We start from the raw sequence: 23,538 nt of genomic DNA, 5'->3' as shown, positions 1-23,538 counted from the left end.
TTCAAATACGGACATAGGATACCCATCGATAGAAAAGTCGGTCCAGTGCCAATCGACAAGAATTGTGCGATCTGGTGGAATCACCCACACCTGATCACATGCCTCTGTCGAGTCGACCTATCTCTGATCTCTAATCGATTTTTAATTGTGCCGTAATGACCCTTGCAGATTAGCTCGGTCGAAAGATCGCTTCATGGTCAAATTTTCGAGTCTGATGCATTAGAAACTCTTAATGATTTCACCCAATAGACTAGTTTTCACATGAGTGGCCGACTCAAGGAAAAGAACTATATGCGTGCCAACGAAATGCTTGTCTCAATTTATTGAAAATAAAATTGGAAAATCGGGATATCATAGTTCCGTTTTTATCGGTTAACCGAACCGAACCGAATTGCAAACCGATAAAATCAACCCATGAAAATTCGGTTTTTCTCTCCCCGACTCCCATCTCTTTTCGCTTGATTTCGAGTGCCTCCCTCCATGGTGACCCAGCTCGAGAGCCCCCAGCCCCCGCCCTAGCAGCAACAACAACAGTCGCCGTAGCAGCGGCAGCGCGAGCGAGACAGTGATGGTTCGCCACTCGATGATCACGTGGGGAAGATGAAGTCGCTGATGTGCGCCCTCGGCCTCATCTCCCGCAACCCCCGCCCCCTGACCTGCTGAACGCTGTCTCCTCCATCTATGATGATGTGGCGGCGGGTGGCGGCTACGGGGATGGGGACGGGGACAGGGAGGACGGCGCGGGCGGCGGATCCATTTGAGGAGATTCCGGTGGCGATCGAGAAGGGTCCGATGAGGGTTTTTTTCTCTTGGTCGTTGATCTTTTTGGGGGTTTTTGATGATGCAAAGCGGTTCGCGATTGCCAATGGGGATTCTGTAGCGTTTCTCTTTTGGTTTCGGGGTTTTTGAAGAGATCGTGCGATCTCTCTCTGTCGCTCTCTTGCTCGCTCTCTGCACGCCTCTGATTTGAGCACACGGCGAGAGGAAATCTAGTCGCTTCAGCTGAAAAAGTGGGGACCCATCAACAACGCTCAGTCCCTCTTCATTCGTTTGCATCTGGGTCTTCTTATGTCCTGGGAATTTCTCCCCCTTTTTCTTTGGAGGATTTTGACTGAGCTCTACGGCGGGGGCGTTCGTCAGACCATGACTTCATTGGTTACTCTGCGAGCAAACTAGGGTAGCGCATGAGAACGTTTCCGTTTCTCATGGTTTCTATTCTTTTGTTCCCCGAAACAAAAAAGAACAGAAACCTGTTTGGTAACACCAAATTATTTTTCTATTCTCGGGAATAGAAGGTTAGCCCAAGAATAGATTTGGGGTAGAAACGAGAAGCAAAAAAAAAGAAGCAAGCTAATTTTCCTTTTTATTTTTCTTTTATTTCTCTTTCTTGCCGTGGCCACCGTCAACCACCCGAGCCACCGCCCACCGCCGGCCACCACTGCTGGCGCCGCTAAACGTCGTTGCCGCCGCTCGCCACTGTCGTTATACAACCAGCGACGATCGGGTAGTCGCGGGAGGGGGCGGTAGTCAGCGATGACGGTCGGCGGCCGTAGTCGTGCAGCGGCAGCAGCGGCCGACGGCCGGCGGCGGCAATCCATGAGCAAGAATAAAAAATGAATAAATACAAAAAGAAATTGTTGCGTTATCAAACACATTTCTATTCTTTTTCTATTCCAAGAGTAGAAATTTTGTGTAGTTATCAAACAAGTTCTTTTACTAAGAAATTGTTCCCCGGAACAGAAATAGAAAAGAACTATTTCTGAAAAAAAAAAAAAAAACTCTTCCTCGGAACAGAAGCGTTGTCATGCGCAGCCTAGCTCTCCCTTCTTAAGCTGCTCTCTGAATCTCGCTCTATCGCTCGGCCTCTATGCACCTCTGTTTTGAGGGAATTGCCAGAGAAAATTTGGTCGTCGGTTTTGTTGAAAAACTAACACCCATCATCAACGCTCAGTCAAAAGCTAAAAACCGAAAAACCGAATCGAACCGAACCAAAATTTCGGTTCGGTTCGGAAGATTTTTCTTTGAAAAACCAAACTGAACCGAACTATTGACACCCCTAATTCCAACCTTTGAATTGTGACGGAATCTCGTCCAAGATGGATGACATTGCTTTTGCATTCAATTCAGAATAAGCATAAGCCATAGATTCTACTGTACAGTTATGGACTCGCTGGGTCCGAAAAATAATTATGGATGGCGCTTCCCTGCTTGGCTTTTCAAGCTCTTACAGATTCGTTCTTTAGTTTTCTTTTTTCTGTCTAATTCTATGACATCTGGAATCTTCATACTAATATTTAAGGAGTGCTGGACATATGAAGTGTCAAAATTTGGCACGGAAGGAAACTTAAGTACCAAAAGTTAGGAAAGTGACACTTAAAAGTGCCAAAATCGAAGCAAAATGAATCACTCAAGTGCCAACGGCGAGAAAATCAATTTAAAATGCTGACATGACGATTTTCTGACAAAGTAAATGCAAAACAACGTCATTTTGCACGTTGACTTGGCTAAACAAATGCAAAAGCAATGTCATTTTGTCTCTTGACGTGGTAAATAATTAATATAAAAATTAATTAAATTAAATTTAAGATTAAATTTATTTAAAACATTTTTAAAGAAAAATAAAAAAAGGGGAGAGAGAAGGCACGTGGCTTAGGGCTGAGCCATCACCGCCGCCGCCAAGAAGGGTCAACGATGGTGGGGGGCAGCGTCGGCTTGGGTTGCCGAGCCCTAGCTAGGGGCCGGCGACTCTGGTCGACTGGCGGCAAGGGCTTGTGAGCCCTCGCCCAGATTTGGGGTGAGGTAGGCGAGGGCCACCGACCCTCATCGGATCTAGGGGAGGGCCACGATCTTCACCCTAGATCTGAGTGAGGGCTTGCGAGCCCTTATCGCCAGTCGGCCAAGGTCACCGGCCCCTGGTCAGGGCCTAGTGACCCCGAGCAACCCTCCCACCACCTTTGGCCCTTCTTGGCAGCGGCAGCAGGGCTCGCCCTCGTCGCCTTATTCCTCCCTCTTTTTTTATAATAATAATAATAATAATAATAAATTAAATTAATTTTTTTTAATTTTTTTAAATTTAATTTTTAATTTATTTATTTTTATAATTTAATCAAATCAATTTTTATATTAAAATTCGAATCCACACAAAAAATGACATTTCATTTTTACGTTTCTTTTTTGAGTCAACTCTTTAGCGAGTTACATAGGTGAAAAAAATAATAAAAAATTATTTTCAGTAGGGTTCGCCGGAGATGGCACTTAAGTGTTCCACTTTTCAAAAAAAGTGGTACTCGTGTTACTTTCCTAACTTTTGGCACTTTTGTGTACTTTTTCCAATATTTAAGATACAAAGTTAAGTATTATTTAGTTTGAAACTTTGGATAGAATATAAATCATTAATTTTGTGAGGTACGCAAAGTGCAATGGACAGTTGTCGACAATCGTAATAGTCCAAAATCCAATATGTTAGAATTAAATTGTTCAAATGTATGTCGATAGCTAAGGAAAATGAAAATAGAATTTGTGGCAGATATGTTATTCGGCATGCATAATCCTTCCGACCTCATAATAGGAACTGTTTGTTAGCCACCAAATCCTTTTCATTTTCTAACTCATATCATAAAACAATTCATGATAGCAGAATTTTGATGGTTTCAATTGCGCCAAGTGTAGAGCATACCATTAGGATTAATCAAAATATCTGTAGTTTTAAATAATCATATCAGTTAGAAAGTAAGTTAGGAGAGAACTTTAAGAATTCATATCAAACCATGCAATATATATATATATATCACGCATTTTAGGGAGGGTGCGTTCTACCCCTAGCATTACAAGTAGTGCCTTAAATAGGTATAAGACAAACACCAAACAATGCTTATTGATGATAGTTCTGGAGATCAGCAACAATTTGTACAGGCAATTTATGGCCAACAATGGCCAATAATTTGTACATAGTATCTGTTATATTGACAAACATGACTTTCAGCCTGACAAACTATTATCACGCATTTTTTGCTCTGCTGCAGTGTGCTACAGTACTCCTATAGTGTACTACAATGCTATGAATAGTATTTCTACAACAATAACTCAAGCCAAATTTTCTTCATTTAATAGCACTTTATATTGCCGTGTTTGACTCTTTCACATGTCGTATATATGAATTGATTTTTCAGTGTTATTGTCCGAGGTACTGAACCACGTCCATCCTTTTGCTTTATGTATTCCTTTACGAGTCTTTCAACCTCTAAGACTTCAAGCAGGTCATATTTTGTGGATTCCAGGGTTGATGAGAACTTGATGGAATGTGACTCACCAAAGTACTCGTCTTAGGTTTGTTTTTCATATTGTTGCCTACATTCTTCGAGGAGCCTCTCCACCTTTTCAATTTCTAAGGCAATTTCTATTTTTAATTCAGATGACTTTTGTCTCATCAAAGACTAATGAGGACTTATTGACATATCAATGGAGCTTGATGGAATGCCAGATTGGGGGTAGATACCCAACCTAGAGTGATGGGTTTTCTTTCTTGGATCCTAGACTAAGTGTAAGCTGTCATTTACTATAGTCATAAGGATCATGTGACAATCATCCTCATGACTGTGATGACTATGCCAGCTAGTTTCGATTTAAGCAGAATGGATACGTAGATCTTGCACACTTGAAAGGTGTTCCTACTTCTTCCATCATCTTCTTTACTCGAGTCAAACTTTTCAATCTCATTTAGAATCCGAAACATCAGACGGGGAATGCTACATCTCCACTTGGGCTAGAAGAGGCGGACTCTCGAGAAAATGACATGGTAGTACACTCTTCACCTCCATGAAGTCTTCCGCAATGACAGCATTGAAATCGTCATGACCATAATGAGAAGCCACTTCTGCAAAGGAAAAGTAACTATAGGCACCACAATAGTTGCGCTTTAGTGAGCAATAGTGCCAGTGTAGGCTTATCCTTGTGTTTTTCCTTGAGTGGGTACTGTGTCTATACACAACATACTTCGGAGTGTCACATTTGCATCAGCTATAGCATACCTAACTTTTGTTTCCTCGTATAATGCAGTTGGTTGAGCCAAGACCTGATTGAACATTTTCGTGCAATAGTCAGTAGATAAAGATGTTTAAAACAGGTGTAGAAATAGAGAAATGGACATCACGTTTCAAAATTTTTGCTGATATAGTAAAGATAATTATAAACTTTTTTTTTTTATAGAATATCGAGTTAATCAGAGTGAATAAGATTTATAAAGAAAATCTGATTAAGGAAGTTCAAGATAAGAATAAATTCAAAAAAAGAAAAAAAAATTCATGTTTTTATTATAGCTCCCCTAAGCAAGATCACAAAACATCTTCATCTATATACAATGTTATGCTTTTCTTGCATTTTTAATCAAAATCTTTTTGTCAACATTACAAAAGAAACAATAATAATGGAAAGAGTATCACTTAGAGAATATGCTATTTAGCTCATTTTCACACACAATCTTCAAAACATATTGGCATGAAACGCAATTTTCAGAAGCAATATCGTATAGATGCTACCGTGAACATAAAATATATGCAATATAGCTCATGTTCCTGTAGAATCAAATATCATATACATCAGTATATATCAATGATCATGATTGCAATATATAAATTTAACATACCTTTTTTGTCATAATAAAATGATAATGAAAATATGAGATTTATAATGATAAAAAGTAAGTGAAATAGGAAATATACTAACTAGATCATGTATAACTTAGCAAGTTCTAACATACATTACCTTTTCTTCCATAATGAAGAGCTGGCAAAAAATTAAATTGATTTAATTAGGATTTTCTCACACTTGATTTATGGCCCACCTCAATTAGATGCCTTTTTTGAGATTATCACGATTTTTTTGCCTTTACTGTGCATCCCCTTTCTCCTTCTTCAAAAATTTGTACAAATTTTGCGCAAAGATGAGAATTTTAGATTCCTCAAAAATGGTGCGGAATCTTCTCAATTTTTCGGATCAAACTTTGAAAATTTCATATAGAAAGATTTTTTTGCCACCTTACCCTTAAAAAAAATATACTCACTCAAGATCCTTCTTTGATTGCATCATAATTTGCGATCAACCTTCCTTTGTATAATTGCCTGCAATAAACTCATTCCTTTTTTGGTATATCCTTTCCTTTTGTTAGTCACAAAATAGGAAACTTTGCATAATCTAATGGCATATAAAGAAAGATCATCACGTGCATAATCAAATAATATTTCAAAAAATTCTCACTTTGCAACACATGATAAAAATATAAAATCAGCCCAAATGAATCTAAGTTATCTTTAAGCAATATATTAAACAATCACATGTATATTAAAGATCATATCTGATGAGCCACCAAAAAACACCACACCGTTCTTTCTCATGAATTCTATTGTTATTTCTCAAAAATACTATTGTGATAATCGTTAATTATATATACAAATTTTCTTGGCTTATTCATGTGAAGCTTCAACTCGCGCCTTAACTTATTGATTGGCTTAGTGAAATTTTCTCATATAATTAGGTGACCATTTGGATATCCGGTGACCATGTCAAATGGTGACATGCTAAGCAATTGCTCTTAAAAAATAATTATTTGCTAAAACCTTTAGAGTACTTGACTTTGACATTTCATCATTTAGTGACCATGTTATGTTTCAAGAGCCTCTCAAAAATGTATATAATTTTCTTTTTTATATATGTACATTCTTTTCTTGATCTTTTATAAATGTATGTTTTATAATGTCAATCGATATAATTGTTATTAGAAAAATTATATTTTGAGTCATAAATTACCTTCTATGTCACAAGAACTTTCAAAATTATGATGGGTGTAATTTCTTTAAAAAAAAATTATATATGGAAATATATCTCAAGTTTATCTAGTGGCATCTCACGCGTGATTTTAAATGCATATGTCATATTAAAGAAATTGACAGTGAATGTTGTGGTAGCACTAACTCTTAAGGAAATATTTAGCAATCCAAATGATAGAGCATCTCCCTTTATTGTAATTGTGAAGTAACTACTTAAGTCTCAGTAATTGATATCCTTCACAATAGCTAGCTCATTAGATTTTACCAAAAAAAGAGAAATGATGGATGCTGAAATTTGCTAAGGAAAGTATGGAATTTAACCTAATGTTGAATATTACTGAACTAGTAATATTATTACTTATTTTCCATATAATATATATATATTATCGTTTTCAAGTTTCTGATAGATTCCTCCTTTTTTGTTAATATACTTTCGTCTTGTTTCCTCAAGAGTGACCACGACAGTCGCAGCACCGTCGCAGTCGAAGTCATTGTCCAATCATGAGTACTCTCTCTCTCTCTCTCCCTACCTCCCTCCCTCCCGCCTTTTTATAGCTCTCGAGCTTCGTTGAATTTACTTCACTTTTCAGCCGTTGCTGTCTCCAGTCTCCACCGTCCATGGCGGCTATCGGAGCCCCTCTCTTCCCGCCAGGCTTCTCTCTTGTCTCCGCCATCCTTGGTGACGACCGGACCATGCCTCTTCCCGTCCGGCTTCTCTCCAGCCCCCCATCGCCGGAACGAAGCTTCGGCTGCGGCAAGCTCCAATCGGAATCCGAAGCTCAGCTCATCATCGACTCGCAGATTCGCTGTTTCAAAGGAGCAAGTATCCTCCACAGCCATCGGAACTGCCTTTCCTTCGTCGAGGCCAGCTAGTTTCGGAGAGAAAGGGACGCGCTACAAGAAGGATGGAGAAAAAGGGTTGACGCCGTTCGCGGAGGACGTGGAGTTGGAGAGCGGACGGGAGAGGCTGAGGAGGTACTTCGACGAGGCTAAGGATCTGACCAGATGGGGTGGTGGACCGCCTCGCTGGTTCTCTCCTCTGGAGAACGGTTCTCCGTCGGAGAAGTTGCCCCTACTTCTCTATTTGCCTGGTGAATCCACTCTGATCAACATTCTTGCTTGTGGTTGAATGATATGTAACTGTTCGAATTTGTTGCCTCTGTGGTTCGTAGTTGAAGTGATCTGACAGGAATTTGAGAGTTGACCTGGACATACGTTATGGCGCTGATCATAAGTCACAGAAAAGATTCTGTTCAAACAAACCAGCCTATCCCTGTAAAGGGCTTTTACGGGGTGGTTGGAACATAGACACATTTGGTTGTGAATTTCTGGAATCAAAGAATTAATAGATTTGTTCTACCCAAAATGGGAATGGGTTAGAGTTATGAACTTATAATTTATAATATGATGATCGAGTCGATTCCATGATAGCACATTTTCGATAAGGATGAGCTTGGTCCTAAAGTAGAATTGAACGTGAGAATTGAACCCGTAGATATTGGTCAATTCCAAATTTTAGGATATGAACTTGTTGTGATAAATAACTTGGAATCTAGAATTTAAAATAAGTTTTTGTGTTTTTTTGTTTGTTTTATGTCTTCGCTTAATCCTATGACATTTCATGGCATTCAATAATAATGAGTTGAGCTTCTATTTCCAGCAATATCCACAATTGATATTTTTACTTTATTAATATTTCATAATATTTGTGTGTTTAAATATGAGTAGTAATCAATAGATTGTAACAGATGATGATCACTAAATGTGATGATTCACTATAATCATTTAATTGATAGTACAAATGGAACTTGAATAAACCATGAAATCGATTTCAAAACTTGTGATAGAATAGTTTCTAAGTTGCTAAATATGTGGGATAGGTTTCAAGTTCCAAAAATTAGAGAACATGTTTTAACGAGTAGATTCTAGATTTTAATTGGACAAAACCTAGAATCGCCCATCCCTACTTTTTAATTTATAATTGCTCTCTTAACTGCGAGTAACGATTGAGATTCAACAGTATCAGTTTTCTTCCGTTATAAAGCTGTTGATGTGCAGCTTGGAGTTGGAGCTTTTCCGCTTTTACGTTCAGACGTCACTTGAATCTAATCACAAGCCGTTTTGTTTTCTCCTGAATACGTCATGTTTCTGCGAATCTTATGCGGTATTGATCGAAGCCTTAGTGCCTTTCCATATCCCGATATCTTCTTTCTCAGGAATCGACGGCACAGGAGCTGGGCTTACTTCGCATCTCAAGAAGCTCGGAAAGTACGCATGCCTACTCTTCCTTGATCATTCAATCTTCCACTTTAGCACTGAATTTTTAGCATCTAATTCGATTTCTTCCCGAAATGCATCAATCGTCTCTCCACTATATTTTTTTCCCGCACACTGGATTATGTGCGCCCACCTGAACTGAATCAGGAAATGAAAGAAGGGCAAATAACAATAGCAGTGACTAGCAACATGGGGCAGCTAGTTTGTTTATGAACATTCAACCTCAATCCTTTCCAGCTAGATCAGTCATCAAATAGCACAGTTTGAAAAACCCTTAAGTACATCAATTTGAAGCAGTATGCCTTCTTTTAAGATGGATTTGCTCTGGTCCATGTTAGAAATATGATGAAGCTGCTTCACAAATCAGTTTTCTTTTCTCATTCCTAATAAATCTGATGAAAATTCGTTCGCTTCCCTGTTCACTGTAAAAAAGATGGTGATGTTGCACCTTTCATTAGGCTTAAAGGCTCTTTCAGACGGAGCCTGTGTTACCCTACAATCATCTACAGGCTTTCCAGGCTATTGATGACCATACAATCTGTTTCATTCAATGGATGGTGCACTTCATTGTTTACTGCAGCAGGAAATAGCTAACTGGTCAAATGCTTTCATGTATGAAGGATGTTTGAAGTTCAGTGCTTGCACATCCCAGTCATGGATAGAACATCATTTCGAGGTCCTCCTCTTTCTTACTCTTTCCAACTGCTTCACCAATTATGAATAAATGATAACAATCTGAGGTGCTTTTAACTCCATTACGTAGTAAAAGCATATCATGTTATTATGGAGTTGTAACACAGCAAAGCCAGCTTACAATAGATGCTTTGAGTTCTTTTATCTTAACACCAGTCATATGAGTTGATAACTCTAATCAATTTGCATGGCTCAGAACTGGTGAAAATGATTGAGAGAACAGTAAGATCGGAGAACGACCACTTCCCAGATAGACCTATATATATTGTTGGAGAATCACTTGGAGGCTGCCTTGCATTAGCTGTTGCAGAGCACAACCCTGACATTGATCTTCTTTTAATCTTGGCCAACCCAGGTGAGAAGAAATTTCCAGTGAAGTTAAATGAATACAGCAGGATGAGGAATTCGTGTTATTATGTCAACTCAGAGATGATCATATTTCTAACTCATGGTCTCTGGAAAAACAAATAAGACAAGAAGCTTACGTACATGCAGCCTTTTCTTGTGTTAAATGAAATGCTCTATATGAGTTTTGCAGCATCCACACTGAATTATATTGGATTAAGGTTTAGCTTCTTTTAGAACCAGTGTCAGTTTCGGTAGCTTTGCTCACTAGATACGGAACATCACACATATTTCTTTGCAGCAACATCTTTTGACAAGTCGCAAATGCAAGCTCTATTCCCTTTCTTGGAGTTAATGCCAGAACAATTGCAGCTAAGCCATACTTTCATCCTGAGTTTGATGGCAGGTTTGCTTTGCTTTTTATTGTTTGTATTATGCTACACTTTTTCATTTAATGCAGAAAATGTTTTGGGTTTGTTTTTCTCACTTCTTATAATATACCATGCTACTGGCTTAGGTAGGCTGACAATATGGTAATTTAGGTTGGGGTGTAGAGAATGTAAGTGGAGAGAAGAATCTTGGAAGAAATTTTTTAGACATGCCACATCCTTGAGCCAAGAAGCTAGGGGCAAAGCTTGGTGCCTGGCTGCAACAACATCATCATGAGCGATATAGTGACTGCTTACTAATCTTAGATGAGCACTGTTTTGATTTTTTATTATAAGCCTCTGGACATGTTTGCATTCGGACCTAATTGAAAGTAAGTGTTATAGGAGATTTCATCTTCAAAAACATATGAATGACTGAGGAAAGCACAGGCACGGTTGCCTGTTAATGTCATGGGAACCACCCTTGTGTATTTTCTTACCTCTCTGTACTAACTGCCTCTCTTTTACAACCTCCGTCAATTTGTGGTGCGACAATTACGGGCAAACCCCATAAACACGTTCCATAGAATGGCGGTTTTCCACTTTTAGGAATACCTTTTTGCTTGCTGATGGTGAAAAGGTGCGACAGCTGCTGTGTAAGTGTGTAGGGGTGGGGGGCTGATACTGAACTGCTTCTGAAGTGTGGCAATAGTTTGGGAACACTCAGTATTACTATCATATATATCTGGCTGCAGCCCTGCTGTAATTTTCTCTGCTTATTCCAGTTCATTTCTGGCAATTGTAAGGTGATTATTCGAGCACGTTCAAGGCTAGCACAGAAAAAGGGCTTCCTCCACAGCAGACAGTGGGAGAGCTATCAAAGGATTTGTTGACGATGTCATCTTACTTATCTGTAAGCTAAACTATGGCTCTCATTTTCAAGAGACTAGATGCTTTCCTGCAATTTATTTTCCTTGTCTTCATGTAATGAGTAGAACTCTTCCTAATTATATTTTCTTCAGGCATGAACAACAGGCTAGACTTGGGGAATGTATGTCCACTGTATTTTCTTGTTGGAAAAAGATTCATGGAAAATTTTGCAGGTTCTTGCTGATATTCTCCCTAAAGAAACACTTCTGTGGAAGCTTCAGATGCTTGAATCGGCTTCAGCATATACAAATTCACGCATTCATGCTGTCAAGGCAGAGACTCTACTTCTTACAAGGTCCTTATTTTATCCATTTCTGTCAGATCTCATCTAATTATATGCTGGAGACTGGAGTATATGATGGCTATGTAGATTTTGGCAGAGCAAATATTCCAAGCCAGTCTTATTGTTGTCTCACACATAGGAAACATGATACTGACACATGGATATCTTACAATAAAGGCAAATGAGGATCTACTTGTTATCCTCTTGTACTGTCGTTGGATTTCTTTTCTTAACTACTAAGTCACAAATTCGTTTAGTTTCATAGGGCTATTAGTGAATCAAACTAAATGGATTCTCTCACATGATAGTGAGACAGATATGAAAAATTTCAAGCATGTAACTATAATCAACTAAAATCTGCATCTTGCAATGAGCAACATAAAACAATCTACATTGAAGAGAGATTCACATGGGATGGAAATGCCCAAAAAAGGGTAATCAGAGTTTAAGGCGTGCATTAGCCCATTCGCATGTTAAAGACATAGCTCATTTTCATTAATTCAGATATTAGATGGTAAAAACAGGCAATGCAGGACTACTGTTGCAGTGGATATTGTTCCAATATCTTAAGCATATTCAAAGGCTACATCCTCATTTGGAAGAACTCCAATGAGTTTTCTTCTACTAGAAGTTACATTATTGTCTTAATTCAACTGCATAGAGTCATTTGTTAAGATCTATATAACACTGGCTAGTGGCAAAGCTATCACTGCAGTGGATTCGTCCACTGTTCCAAGGAAAGGTCATTGTTATCCATCATTTTCTTTGCCTGCACCAACTTGATTTTGTGAGCATGATGGTCACATCTCCTTGCTTATTTTCTTGGTGTTGGGTGTTCTATCAGCTTATTAGGCGCTTGGCCTTTGTTAAACTTCTTCAACCGTCCCTTTTGTCCCCTTTCTTCAACCTTTATTCTGAAGATGCGCAAGCTTCTTATTTGCATCGAAGTCATGTATTTCTGTGAGTCAATCTTGAACTTACTTTAATTGGGATTTGTAATTCTAGTGGAAAGGATCGGTTATTACCAAGTCAAGCAGAAGGTGCTAGACTAAACGACGCACTGCAGAGAAGTCAAATCCGTAAGTTTGATGACTGCGGTCATTTCCTCTTCTTGGTAGGTTTCTCTCTTTCCAGAAGCTGCTATTATGCATGAACTACTATCTCGTATGTGTGTTGCAATTTCAATAAAAGGGAGAAGGAAAAAAACACCCTAAGTAAGAACCGAACAAGCTTTTGTTTGGCAAGTCCTTTCTAGTTTGGTTTACCATAATAACTGAAAATGTCACGCAGGGAAACAAAATATAAACTTGATGCTAGTCTGGAATGCTCCTTACCGGAAGACTATTTGACTTCTGAATTTGCACTGTCTCGAATCCCAATGTTAGGTTCTATCATGGTGGAATTGCGCGGAGCCATTAATTTTAAAATTACTCCTTTGATTGTTATTCAGATAGGCATTCTGCAATGTGTCATGAGATAATCATGCCAAGTCCACTCTGCTGAGTATTAGATCTGTTGATGCTAGCTCTGCTCTTTATTGATCATTGTTTCTCTATACACCTGATATATTAAAATTGTTCACAAATATTCTTTCTTGCCAATCCCTAAACTCTAGGTGAAAAGACATGATCCACCACAACCGCATCCTACACTAATTCTAGCCGATGTCTCTGTTGGGTGAATGATATCGCTGCAGAATCATACTTTAGCATCATAGAAGCATTCTCTTCACTGTTTATAGAATTGCACTCCTCTGCTTTTTACAGCTGATATGGTTATAGCTTCAACTGATGAGAGGTATTGTCATTTATTTATATGTCCTTTGCATGCAGGAAGATGGTTTTGATTTGGTAACCATAATTAAGGGCGTTGGTTTCTACCGTCCTGGAAAAGTTCTCAACTATGTTTCAGACTACCTGCCACCAACTCCTGCTGAGTACAAAAAAATAGATGAATCATTCAGGTAACGTTTTTCCATCTGAACTTTGCCCGGTGGTCAAAACAGAATAGTAGTTCAAGACACCTAGGAAGTTCACAAATATCGTATTCTGTGAACCTGGCATTTGGTCAGCCAAGAACCTTATGGCATGATCCACCCTGACTATTATGCTTATGATATTCTAAAGGTTTAATGAAACAAAGCTCACAAAAGGAGATTCATGCGATATTCCCTAGGCCTTTTGTGAGGAATGGTCTCCCTTTTCATGGATGGCCATAGCTCTATCTTAGCACGATACTATCAAAACAAAATATTCTTCAGTTGACTAGTCTGTTCCAGAGCAAGATATCTTTGTCCTCTTAAAGAGAGTTGCTACTTTGAATTTGTTTTAAACCTTTAGACTATTGTTACCTGGCAACTTGCATAATTTTAGATGGTTTGCTGAGATAACTGGAACGGTGACGCTGTCAACTTTAGAGGATGGGAGGATTGTTAGAGGTCTGGATGGGATTCCATCAGAGGGGCCAGTTCTGTACATTGGCTATCACATGTTATTGGGGCTTGAATTGAGTCCTATGATTCGCCAATTCTTGAACCAGAGGAACATACTTATACGAGGGATAGCACATCCTATGCTCTTTGATAAATACAAAAAAGGACAGACGCCTAGACTGGAGGTTGGTGACATTCTTCGGATGGTGGGTACGGTACCTGTTTCGGGGACTAATTTGTTCAAGCTTCTTTCGTCAAAATCCCATGTCTTGCTCTATCCAGGAGGCGGGCGTGAAGCGCTTCATCGTAAGGTACTAGTGCTATCTTAATACACTGCAGATGTCAGAGATTATATAATTGGTTAAATAACCTGAAATCACACATCTCAGTTGATAATTCCTATAATCCCTCCCTCCAACTACACCTCAGGTATCATCCGTAGTTGTATTACCATAACTCTCTGTCTAAGATGTGCATTTTTGTGGTGACATACATACTTTTTATTCATGTTTGCTTGCTCTAGGAAAGATGACATCTACCCCTCCATCAAAACTTCAAGTAATTTAAATTGTACGTGTCCATGAAATTGCCAGGGTGAAGAATACAAGCTCTTTTGGCCGGAGCAGTCTGAGTTTGTCAGGATGGCAATTAGATTTGGAGCCAAAATAGTGCCTTTTGGTTCTGTCGGAGAAGATGACTTGGGCGAAGTAAGTCCATAAAATTTAGTTTGGAATGTGAGCACGTCACCTTTTCAATGTATTTTAGAGATGCATGGAATTGTTTGCAGAATGTTTTGTTTTTTTTTCTTTTTTTTCCTACTTATGCTTTACGCTGATCGAGTTTGTCTTTTGACTCGAAAATTAAGCGGACGGATATATGTAGAGGCAGATGCTCTTTTTTTGCTTGCATGCTATGATTCTTTGCAGTTAATTGGCGCAATTTACATTTGAAAATCTTTGAAGTTTGATGGAGATGTCAGAACTTACTGCGAAGCTTTTAACAGGATAGCAACTGAAGTTTGCTTTCAAATGCTCTCATATAATCCTCCAGGGCAACACGCAGTTTGTTTCCTAAAAGTACAAGTTTGAACTTTATCAATTAGTTGGATAAAGGCAGACAGAACTTTTGTCAATCCACTAAACATCGATACTTGAACATAGAATCCACTTCTGTTAGTTCACGAGTGCATGATAGGATCGCATAACATCCTGCAGATGTTCTTCAGTCAATGTCGACATGGTTGTTCACTCCAACTTTTGCGCCTGGCAGATCTTTTTCGATTATAATGACCAAATGAAGATCCCGCTCTTGAGGAACCGGATAAAACAACGGATGGAAGACACTGCAAAAGCAAGGTACGAATACTACAGCGCATTCTAGTTCATTTTTCTTGCGAATTTACCCACAGTGCCTATTTTACTCATTTAGTTGTGATCAACAAATGTCTTGGCCCGATCTTGACAGGTATAAAGCAACTGGAGAGGTAGCCAATCAAGATATTCATGTTCCTTGGATTCGGCCAAAAATTCCCGGCCGGTTATATAACTATTTCGGAAAACCAATAGAAACAGCAGGTACGTCTACTGCTGCAACCTACTGTCCAATTTCCCGTAGGTACTATAGATTGATTCTGGGGATTAGCTTCACATCTGAGAACCCATCATCTCCTTTGAATTCGTGTACGTGAATGGAGATGAAGCCTCTATTCCATCGATCCATGCCACTCATTTATCATGTTATTGCTGCAATTTCCACCATTTATACATGGCACAACTTCGGTGCAAATGCTTGATTTCACGTGTTCTTTCTTTTTATTTTTTCTTTTTCTTCCAGTTTCGGCTGGAGAGTGCTCAATACGTGCAAACCTTGTAAGACAGATTCATAAATAGTACAGTCGATATTGATCTTGAAGCTGCATTTTATGCCTTTTGTTACCAATTCAAGAGCACCCTCCACAATAAGTTGTCCCTAGATAATTGGTTTTCATGATTGAACTCAACTGTGGTTTACTAGTTAGTTGACCATACGATGCGATTGTACTCCTGAAGGGTGGAAGCAGGCACTCAATGACCGGGAAAAATGTCATGAACTGTATCTACAAGTCAAGTCGGAAGTGGAGAGCTGCTTGGCGTACCTGAAAGAGAAACGAGAGAGCGATCCTTATAGGAGCATCTTCTCCCGATTGATGTATCAGGCCACACATGGTTCCGCATCTGAAATTCCAACCTTCGAACTGTGACGAAATCTCGGCCAAGATGGGACCACATTTGCTTTTGCATTCATTCCCGAATAGCATGAGCCACAGTTTTTACTGCACAGTTCTGGATATGCTAAGTCAAAAATAATTATGGATGGGGCTTCTTTGCTTGCCTTTTTCAAGCTCTTACTAGATTTGCTCTTCAGTTTTCTTTTCTCCTTCTAATTCATGTGGTCTTTCCGGGCAGAGAAAGCTTTTGCCTTTCAGAACAGGTGAATGCAATAATGGACGGGCTTTTCTATCGCCATGGAGGCCATCAAGTGGTGTATTTTGGCATTATTACTCTTCTTATGCAATCATCGGCTTATGAAAACTCACGCATGTATATATTAGCACATATAATTTCTTAGAACACGCCATGCTTAATAAAAAATATTAAATACACCATGCTGATCCTGAAAATTATATCAAGAAGACCACATTTGCGGATTGAAGTCCAGCTCTAGGGAAAATTATTGGAAGAGTCATAAACCTATCGTAGGAATGCCAGTTTAGTTTTCAAACTTTCAATTTAGCAATTCTAATTCTAATCCTTTTGATAATTTGTTAATTTAGTCAATCCGACCAATTTTTGTTAGAAATCGATGTAGACGCTAGCTATACTACATGATATGACCCATGCTGATACAGACAATTTTTAAATTTTTTTCTAAATGTTTCTCCTTTTCTTTTCTTTTCTTTCATTTTTCCTTTCCTCTTTTTCTTAGTTCCCTAAGCCAATCAGCAGCTTGGTCCGCCGTCCATAGGCGAGGGTTGGGACTATTAGGATTCAACGTACAACCACAAGGAAATCAAGAGTAAAAGTGAGAAAGAGAACCTTAGACATAAGGTTTTGTCCTAATTTACCCTTAAACTAGAGTTACGTTCAATAGAGGATTCCACTATAATTAGAACATTGCACATTACATCCCTCAATTACAAAAGAAAGAGAATACATATATCCAATAGCTATTCATAGACACAAACCCAAACTACCAATAAAATGTGAACTCAAACTATATAAGTCCTTTGACAGCTCGAGAGTGCTTCCCCACAACCCCCGCTAAGCAGCCCCTAGACTCTTGCCGACGGCCCCCAAACCCCTGCCTACTCACTCTAGAACGAGACCCCCCTCCTATTTTATCAATGGAAAGTATAAACCACACCCCAATATGGACGCTCCCCCTAGCCCCGCTAACTCAAATCTGAGGAGAGTGTCATGGCCCTCATCAAATCTTGGCGGCTATGGTCAACGAAGGCTTTAGGCGAGGGTTACCAACCCTCGGTCTATTAAAGGAAAAGAAGAAAGAATAAGTAGAAAAAAGTTTTAAAAATTGCAAAATTGTACACATCAGCACCAATTGTGTCATGCAAGATGACGAAGATCCACTTTAGCAACTTTTATTGCCAAAATTAATCTGAAAAACTACGTTGGCAAATTATTAAAAGATTTAAAAAATTGACCAAATTGACAGATTTACGACTAAATTGGCATTCTTATAAGGGTAAATACCTTGAAAAACCCTAAACTGGTATACGTGACAAATTTACCACAAACTAATTTTTTTATCACCAAAAACTCCAAACCGGTACACTTATTACAAACTTACCCCAAATGATTACAAAAAACCTTAGACTAGTACACTTGTAATAAATTTATCCGTTTGACCGCCAAAAACCCCAAATCAATATATTTATGACTAATATACCCTTCATAAAATTGGAATAATACCACAAAAAATTACAAAAATGATATAAATGTAACAAACAGATAGTAAAATCCCAAACCGATATACCAGTCAACTGTCACATGTAATCTAACTCAATAATTTGATAGTAAAATTTAATTAATATAAAATAAATTTATCACAAATGTATTAGTTTTTGGTAAATTTATGAAAGGTGTACCAATATAAAGTTTTTTGTGATAAAAAAAATGAGTTTGGAGTATATTTTATCACATGTGTATTAGTTTAGGGTTTTTCAGAGTATTAACTATTTTTATAATAGGCTTAGGACTTTTATGTAATTATCCCCTTACTAGAGCCACAATATTACAATTCTGTAGTTACTGAAAAACTCTACCTGTCTGGTATAAAGTAATATTTATGCAACCTTCTTAGATTAATAAGTCATAACTAAAATTTCATGTCCACTTCAGGACGGACCATTCCATGAACAGTCTATCTCGTCACTGAGTTCTTATCTCATAATTAGGAGAACATTAGTTAATTGGTTCCCAGCAAAAATGTCGTCAAAGCGGAAGCCAATATTAAAGCGTTTTTTATAATCCAAGTTTTGCTGCGGGTTTGCATATCCGTATCTCCTTCATATAGGCTCTGTATTGCTAACATCTCATTGGTTCAAAGAACTGAAATATCCTTTGGCCTGACCGATCCTTTTGACGATTGAACCAGACAGGCGTGGAAGCAGTTTTCCTCGAGTATGATTTGTGCATTGTCTTTTTTCATAATTTTCAATTCTCCTTTCGTTTTATGAAAAACAACTTCCTAAAAAACGTTCGGAAAATAAACTAGTCAAGGAAAACATTTTTCACTATTAAAAAAGACACCTTTAAAAGTGAGGAAAAAACATTTTCCATAACTTCTTCCACCTGATTTTTTTTTTTTTCACCAAACTAATTATCATTTTATTTTTATATATATATATTTTTTCTTTTTAAAAATCAAATTTTTTATTCTTTTTTTTTCTTTCTTTCCTTTTTTCTTCTTCTTCTTCTTCATTGCCGATGGCCCCAAGCGAGCTTGAGCCTCGTCGGCCTGTGGCAAGGCTGAGCTCGCTTGACACTAGCAAGCTCGAGCGAGCTCAAGCCCCACCAAATCCAGCCACCTAGGCAGGGCTTGAGCCTTGCCAGAGGTCGCCAAACATCGGCGAGGCTTGAGCCTCACCCAACTTGCCTAGCTCGCCCGACCGGCTTCGAGCAAGCTCGAACCTCACCAAATCCAGTGATGTTTGGTGTCCTTGGACGAGGTTCGAGCTCCATCCAAATGGTCAGATTTGGCGAGGCTCGAGGTCACCATAGGCCGGCAAGGTCTGACGAGCTCGAGCCTCATCAAAATATGGCGACCTCAAGCCTCATCGACCTATGGCAAGGCTATAGCTCGCCTATGGTCAGTCGTCGGTTGTCGCCATAGCCAGCGATCGACCAATAAAGGAGAAGAAGAAAAAGGAAAGGAAAGAGGAAAAAAATCAAGAATAAAAATTAATTAAAAATTAATTTTTAAAAACATATATAAAAAAATATTAAAATGAGTGCATGAAGGAAAAGATTTTTATTAACAAATAGCGAAAAGCATTTTCTAGTTCATTTTCAAATTTTGAAATGCATAAAATATGGTGGGTTTTTTTTACCAAAAAAAAAAATATATAGTAGGTTTATTTGTTTCACGGAAAATATGGCATTTTTGGATTATGTTTTCCAAGAAGTCAATTTTCAAGAAAATAACTATATTTTTTGCTATTTTCTTGAAACCTAAAATTTGAGTAGAAATACTGTTTGTTATCTAATTTGATTTTTTTAGAAAAATACCACAAAAATGAATTTTAATATTTTTAATTGATGGGAAAAAATTAATTTTAATTTATATATTTTTAAAAAAACTAAAATTTTAATTTTTTAATTTTTCTTTCTTTTCGTTTCCTTCCTCCTCCTTCCTCCGCCGCTACATGCCTCAATGATGGCTGCCCGGCGGCCAACCAAGATGCATATCGCCAAATTTGACAAGCTCGAGGCTTGGCCAATCTAGGCAAGCCGCAAGCTCATCGCCAGCCAGATGCAGCTTGCCTCGATCAAGATAGCTCACCCGATCCAAGCAAGCCTAAGCTCCATCAAGGCCGATGAGGTCAAGCCTCACCAAGGCCGGTGAGCTCGAGTCTCGCCCTCACCAAATCTAGCCTTAGGCAAGGCTGAAGTTGGCCTGTGGTCGGTGGCGCGTAGAGGAGAAAAAAAAAGAAAATGGAAGAAAAAGAAAAAAATTAAGAAATAATTATAAAAAAACATTAAAAAAAGAAGAAAATGTGAGGTAAAAGTGGTTATGCAAAATGTTTTCCATTTTTCAAAAATGGAAAACATTTTCTCCACTTTTGAATGTGTTTTTCAATAGTGAAAACGTTTGCTTCGACCAGTTTATTTTCCAAAATGGAAAACATTTTGCATAACCACTTTTGAATGTGTTTTTTTCAATAGTGAAAAACGTTTTCTTCGACCAGTTTATTTTCCATGAAACAATCGTCGAAAAATTCAAAAACTTCTTCCCAAAAATTATTTTCCGTGAAACGAGCAGATCTTAAGGGTGTATTTTTTTTTGCATAAAACTCAATAATAATAAAAAAAATGCTTTCCGAGAAAGCATTTTCCATGAATACACTTTGTTTTCCTTTGTTTGGTGATGTATAATCAAAAATGTTTTCCACTGTTTGAATTCCATTAGAAAATGATTTCATACTTTATCTCTAACAAAAAAAAAAAAATCTAATTTTTGAGTTTTTAATTTTAAAAAACTTCAAATTTTAAGTTTTTTATTTACCTTTATTTTTTGTTTTTTGTTTTCTTTCTTTTTATTTCCTTTTTTTCATTTTCTTTTCTCTTTTCCTTCTCCTCCTCCTCCACTACTCTCTTCCTCATGCCATCCCTTATGCACCTCTCGCGATTCATCCCCAACTAACTTACGAGGAGCAAGCTTAAACATCGTCGAAGGCCGTGAGTTCACTGATTTTGTCACACCCCGATTCACAAGAAAAAGGGCATGACATGGTCATCCTTTCACCAAAGGAAGCAGCCTCAACATAACCAAAATTCAACCCAATATCAACATATACATCTATATATATATATATGACAAAAAAGGTATTTGGTTACATATTAGAGTATTTCTACAAACCACTGAACCAAAACATATACCTTATACAAAGACTAACTTATAAACTTATCAACTATGCACGAGTCATACCAAAAAGTTTTCACCACAAAAGTCCTCCCTGAACGAACGCTCACGCCTACTCGCGACTTGCTAAAGAACTTGAAAAACAAGTATAAGAAAGGAGTGAGCTACCACGGCTCAGTGGGTAACACATTTCTTCTAAGCGGATCGAGAAATCACTATGCACATTTAAAAACATAATCCTAACTCATTTTAACATAATAAATAATCATAACTCAAATACTAAAGATACCAATGGTCCAATTCATTAGTCAATCTCATAAAACATGTATCAATGGTCTATTCCATTGATCAATCTCATCAATCCATACATCGATCATCCATTCCATTGACTAAACTCAAATCACATGTCAATGGTCTACTCTATTAACCCATTTCATGCTCAAACGTCTAGCCATGGCCACGCATAACGCCCGTAACAAGACGACCAAGATTCCCCCCTTGACAAGGTCTCCACCTATTATTAGCCGGTGGCTTCGCCCACAAGGATATCCTAGACTAGTATGCACATACCCATACACCCCTCATGATCCACAAAAACATTGAGCACCAACCACTAATTATAATATCCAATAATCCAACATAAGAAAGAAAGTCATATCACAACTTAAAATTGATATATAATCATCAATGCATTTTTCAAAATGTCTTAGGATTCTTTCATAAAGAATTTCACAAACCATTTTCAAACAACCATTTGAATCGAATTCGAAATATTACTCAGTCTTTCAAATAACGAAATGGCAGTAACAACTCAATCTTGTTTTATGCAACAAAAGATACATTTTATCAACTCATAGAGTATATAATTCACCATGTTTCTCAAACATGAGTTTAAAATACAAAGAAAAAATAGTGTCACTGATCTGGGAAAAGCCAAAAATCAACTACGATGCATATTCAAACTACGCACTCAGATCCCTAACAATTAACAGGAAAATAATATCAAAAGGCCGAGAAAAATGGATATTCTTATAATGACTCACCTATACTAGGCCTCTTTGTCAATAAAACGACACCTATGCGCCACGAAAGCTCACATTTAGCGGAAACCCATCGTTTTCCGCTAGGCGCAGCCCACGCGCCAACTTTGTTGCGCCATAAGTTCCTCCACAAAATTCCGTTTCAAGCCATCTTATAGTCTTTAGAAAGATCTCTTAACGTGCAACAACAACCTCAACTTAGCCGCCCCAAAATAGTACCAAAAACAACAAAAAAAAGAGGCTCGAGCTACTGTTCGCTATAGTTCCAGAATGCACCCCCAACTTTAAAATTTCGTTTCGGATAAACTGCAAGCTCAAATCATGATCCGTAAGATTCTATAGCTTCACAATATCCCAAAGTACCATTTCTACAAAAATATGCAGCTCAACAACTCAAAAATCGGGTTTTGCCACACAAATATCCAAGAAATCGGAATTTTGAGCCCTAATTGCGGCGATTGCTTCAAGTAGGTGATTAAAGGCTTCAATTTCTTACCGCGTTGCAAAACACACTTGAGTCGGCTTGATGAGGCGTCCGGATCACGAGTGCGCCAAAATTTTTCCCCTTTTCCCTTTTTCCCTTTTTCCTTTCTCTTTTTCTTTCTTATCCTCTGTTTCTCCGTTCCCCTGTTTTTTTTTTTTTTTTTCCGTTTATGCTAAAGGCCTCCTTCTCTCCTTTCTTTAAAACAGAGTTCTCCTTCAGCTTCCTTTTTTGACTTTTCAAACTCTTTCTTTTCCTTATTTATTTATTTATTTAAAGTCCATACATTACAAATTTAGTGAGGCTCGAGGCTCACCGTCGAGGCCGCAAGCTTGCCCAATCTGGCAAGGCTCGTGGCTCGCTACTCAAGCCTTGCCCCACGGGCTCACCGGCCTCGGGCAAGCTCGAGCCTCGCCACCCGAGACGGCAAGCTCACCCGATCTAGCGAGGCTCGAGGCTAGCTAACCTACCTCTAGTGATGAGGCTCGAGCCTCTCCAGCTTGCCACGAAAAAGAAAGAAAACAAAATGAAAAGACAAGAAAAAATAAAATAATTAAATAGAAATTCAAATTTTTAAAAAATATATAATTTTATAAGAACTATTATTTGTAAACCAAGCACCAAATCTAAGCTTTGGTAGATTCGGAAAACTTTTTCTTTTGACTAGGAAAATATTTTTCGTTGACTCTTATCCCGAGCAAACCAAACGTCGAGAAATGAGAAAAGTGT

At 38.2% G+C, this 23,538-nt stretch overlaps 1 protein-coding gene across 1 annotated transcript; it reads left to right on the top strand.

Moving 5' to 3' along the window:
- Positions 1-714: 714 nt before the first annotated feature.
- On the top strand, positions 715-16,717 carry LOC104420605 (acyltransferase-like protein At1g54570, chloroplastic). The gene is made up of 15 exons (XM_039302507.1): positions 715-901; positions 7,412-7,912; positions 9,038-9,089; positions 9,719-9,774; positions 9,988-10,146; positions 10,438-10,542; positions 11,311-11,417; positions 11,608-11,729; positions 12,723-12,831; positions 13,550-13,680; positions 14,090-14,459; positions 14,742-14,855; positions 15,418-15,503; positions 15,613-15,722; positions 16,197-16,717. The coding sequence occupies exons 1-15, from the start codon at positions 715-717 to the stop codon at positions 16,385-16,387; spliced, it is 2,400 nt and encodes a 799-aa protein (XP_039158441.1). The 3' UTR covers positions 16,388-16,717.
- Positions 16,718-23,538: the final 6,821 nt, after the last annotated feature.

This window comes from Eucalyptus grandis, chromosome 9, assembly GCF_016545825.1.
Source record: "Eucalyptus grandis isolate ANBG69807.140 chromosome 9, ASM1654582v1, whole genome shotgun sequence".
Classification (NCBI taxonomy): domain Eukaryota; kingdom Viridiplantae; phylum Streptophyta; class Magnoliopsida; order Myrtales; family Myrtaceae; genus Eucalyptus; species Eucalyptus grandis.
Note: the sequence above shows the minus strand (reverse complement) of the source record. Positions and strands in the feature narration are given on the sequence as shown.

Bases quoted from the DNA above. Each gene is read 5' to 3' on its own strand.
- LOC104420605 (XM_039302507.1), top strand. From the start codon at position 715: ATGGGGACGGGGACAGGGAGGACGGCGCGGGCGGCGGATCCATTTGAG. The intron at 10,147-10,437 runs GTGAGAAGAAAT...ATTTCTTTGCAG, and splicing joins TTTAATCTTGGCCAACCCAG to CAACATCTTTTGACAAGTCG. The intron at 14,460-14,741 runs GTACTAGTGCTA...TGAAATTGCCAG, and splicing joins GTGAAGCGCTTCATCGTAAG to GGTGAAGAATACAAGCTCTT.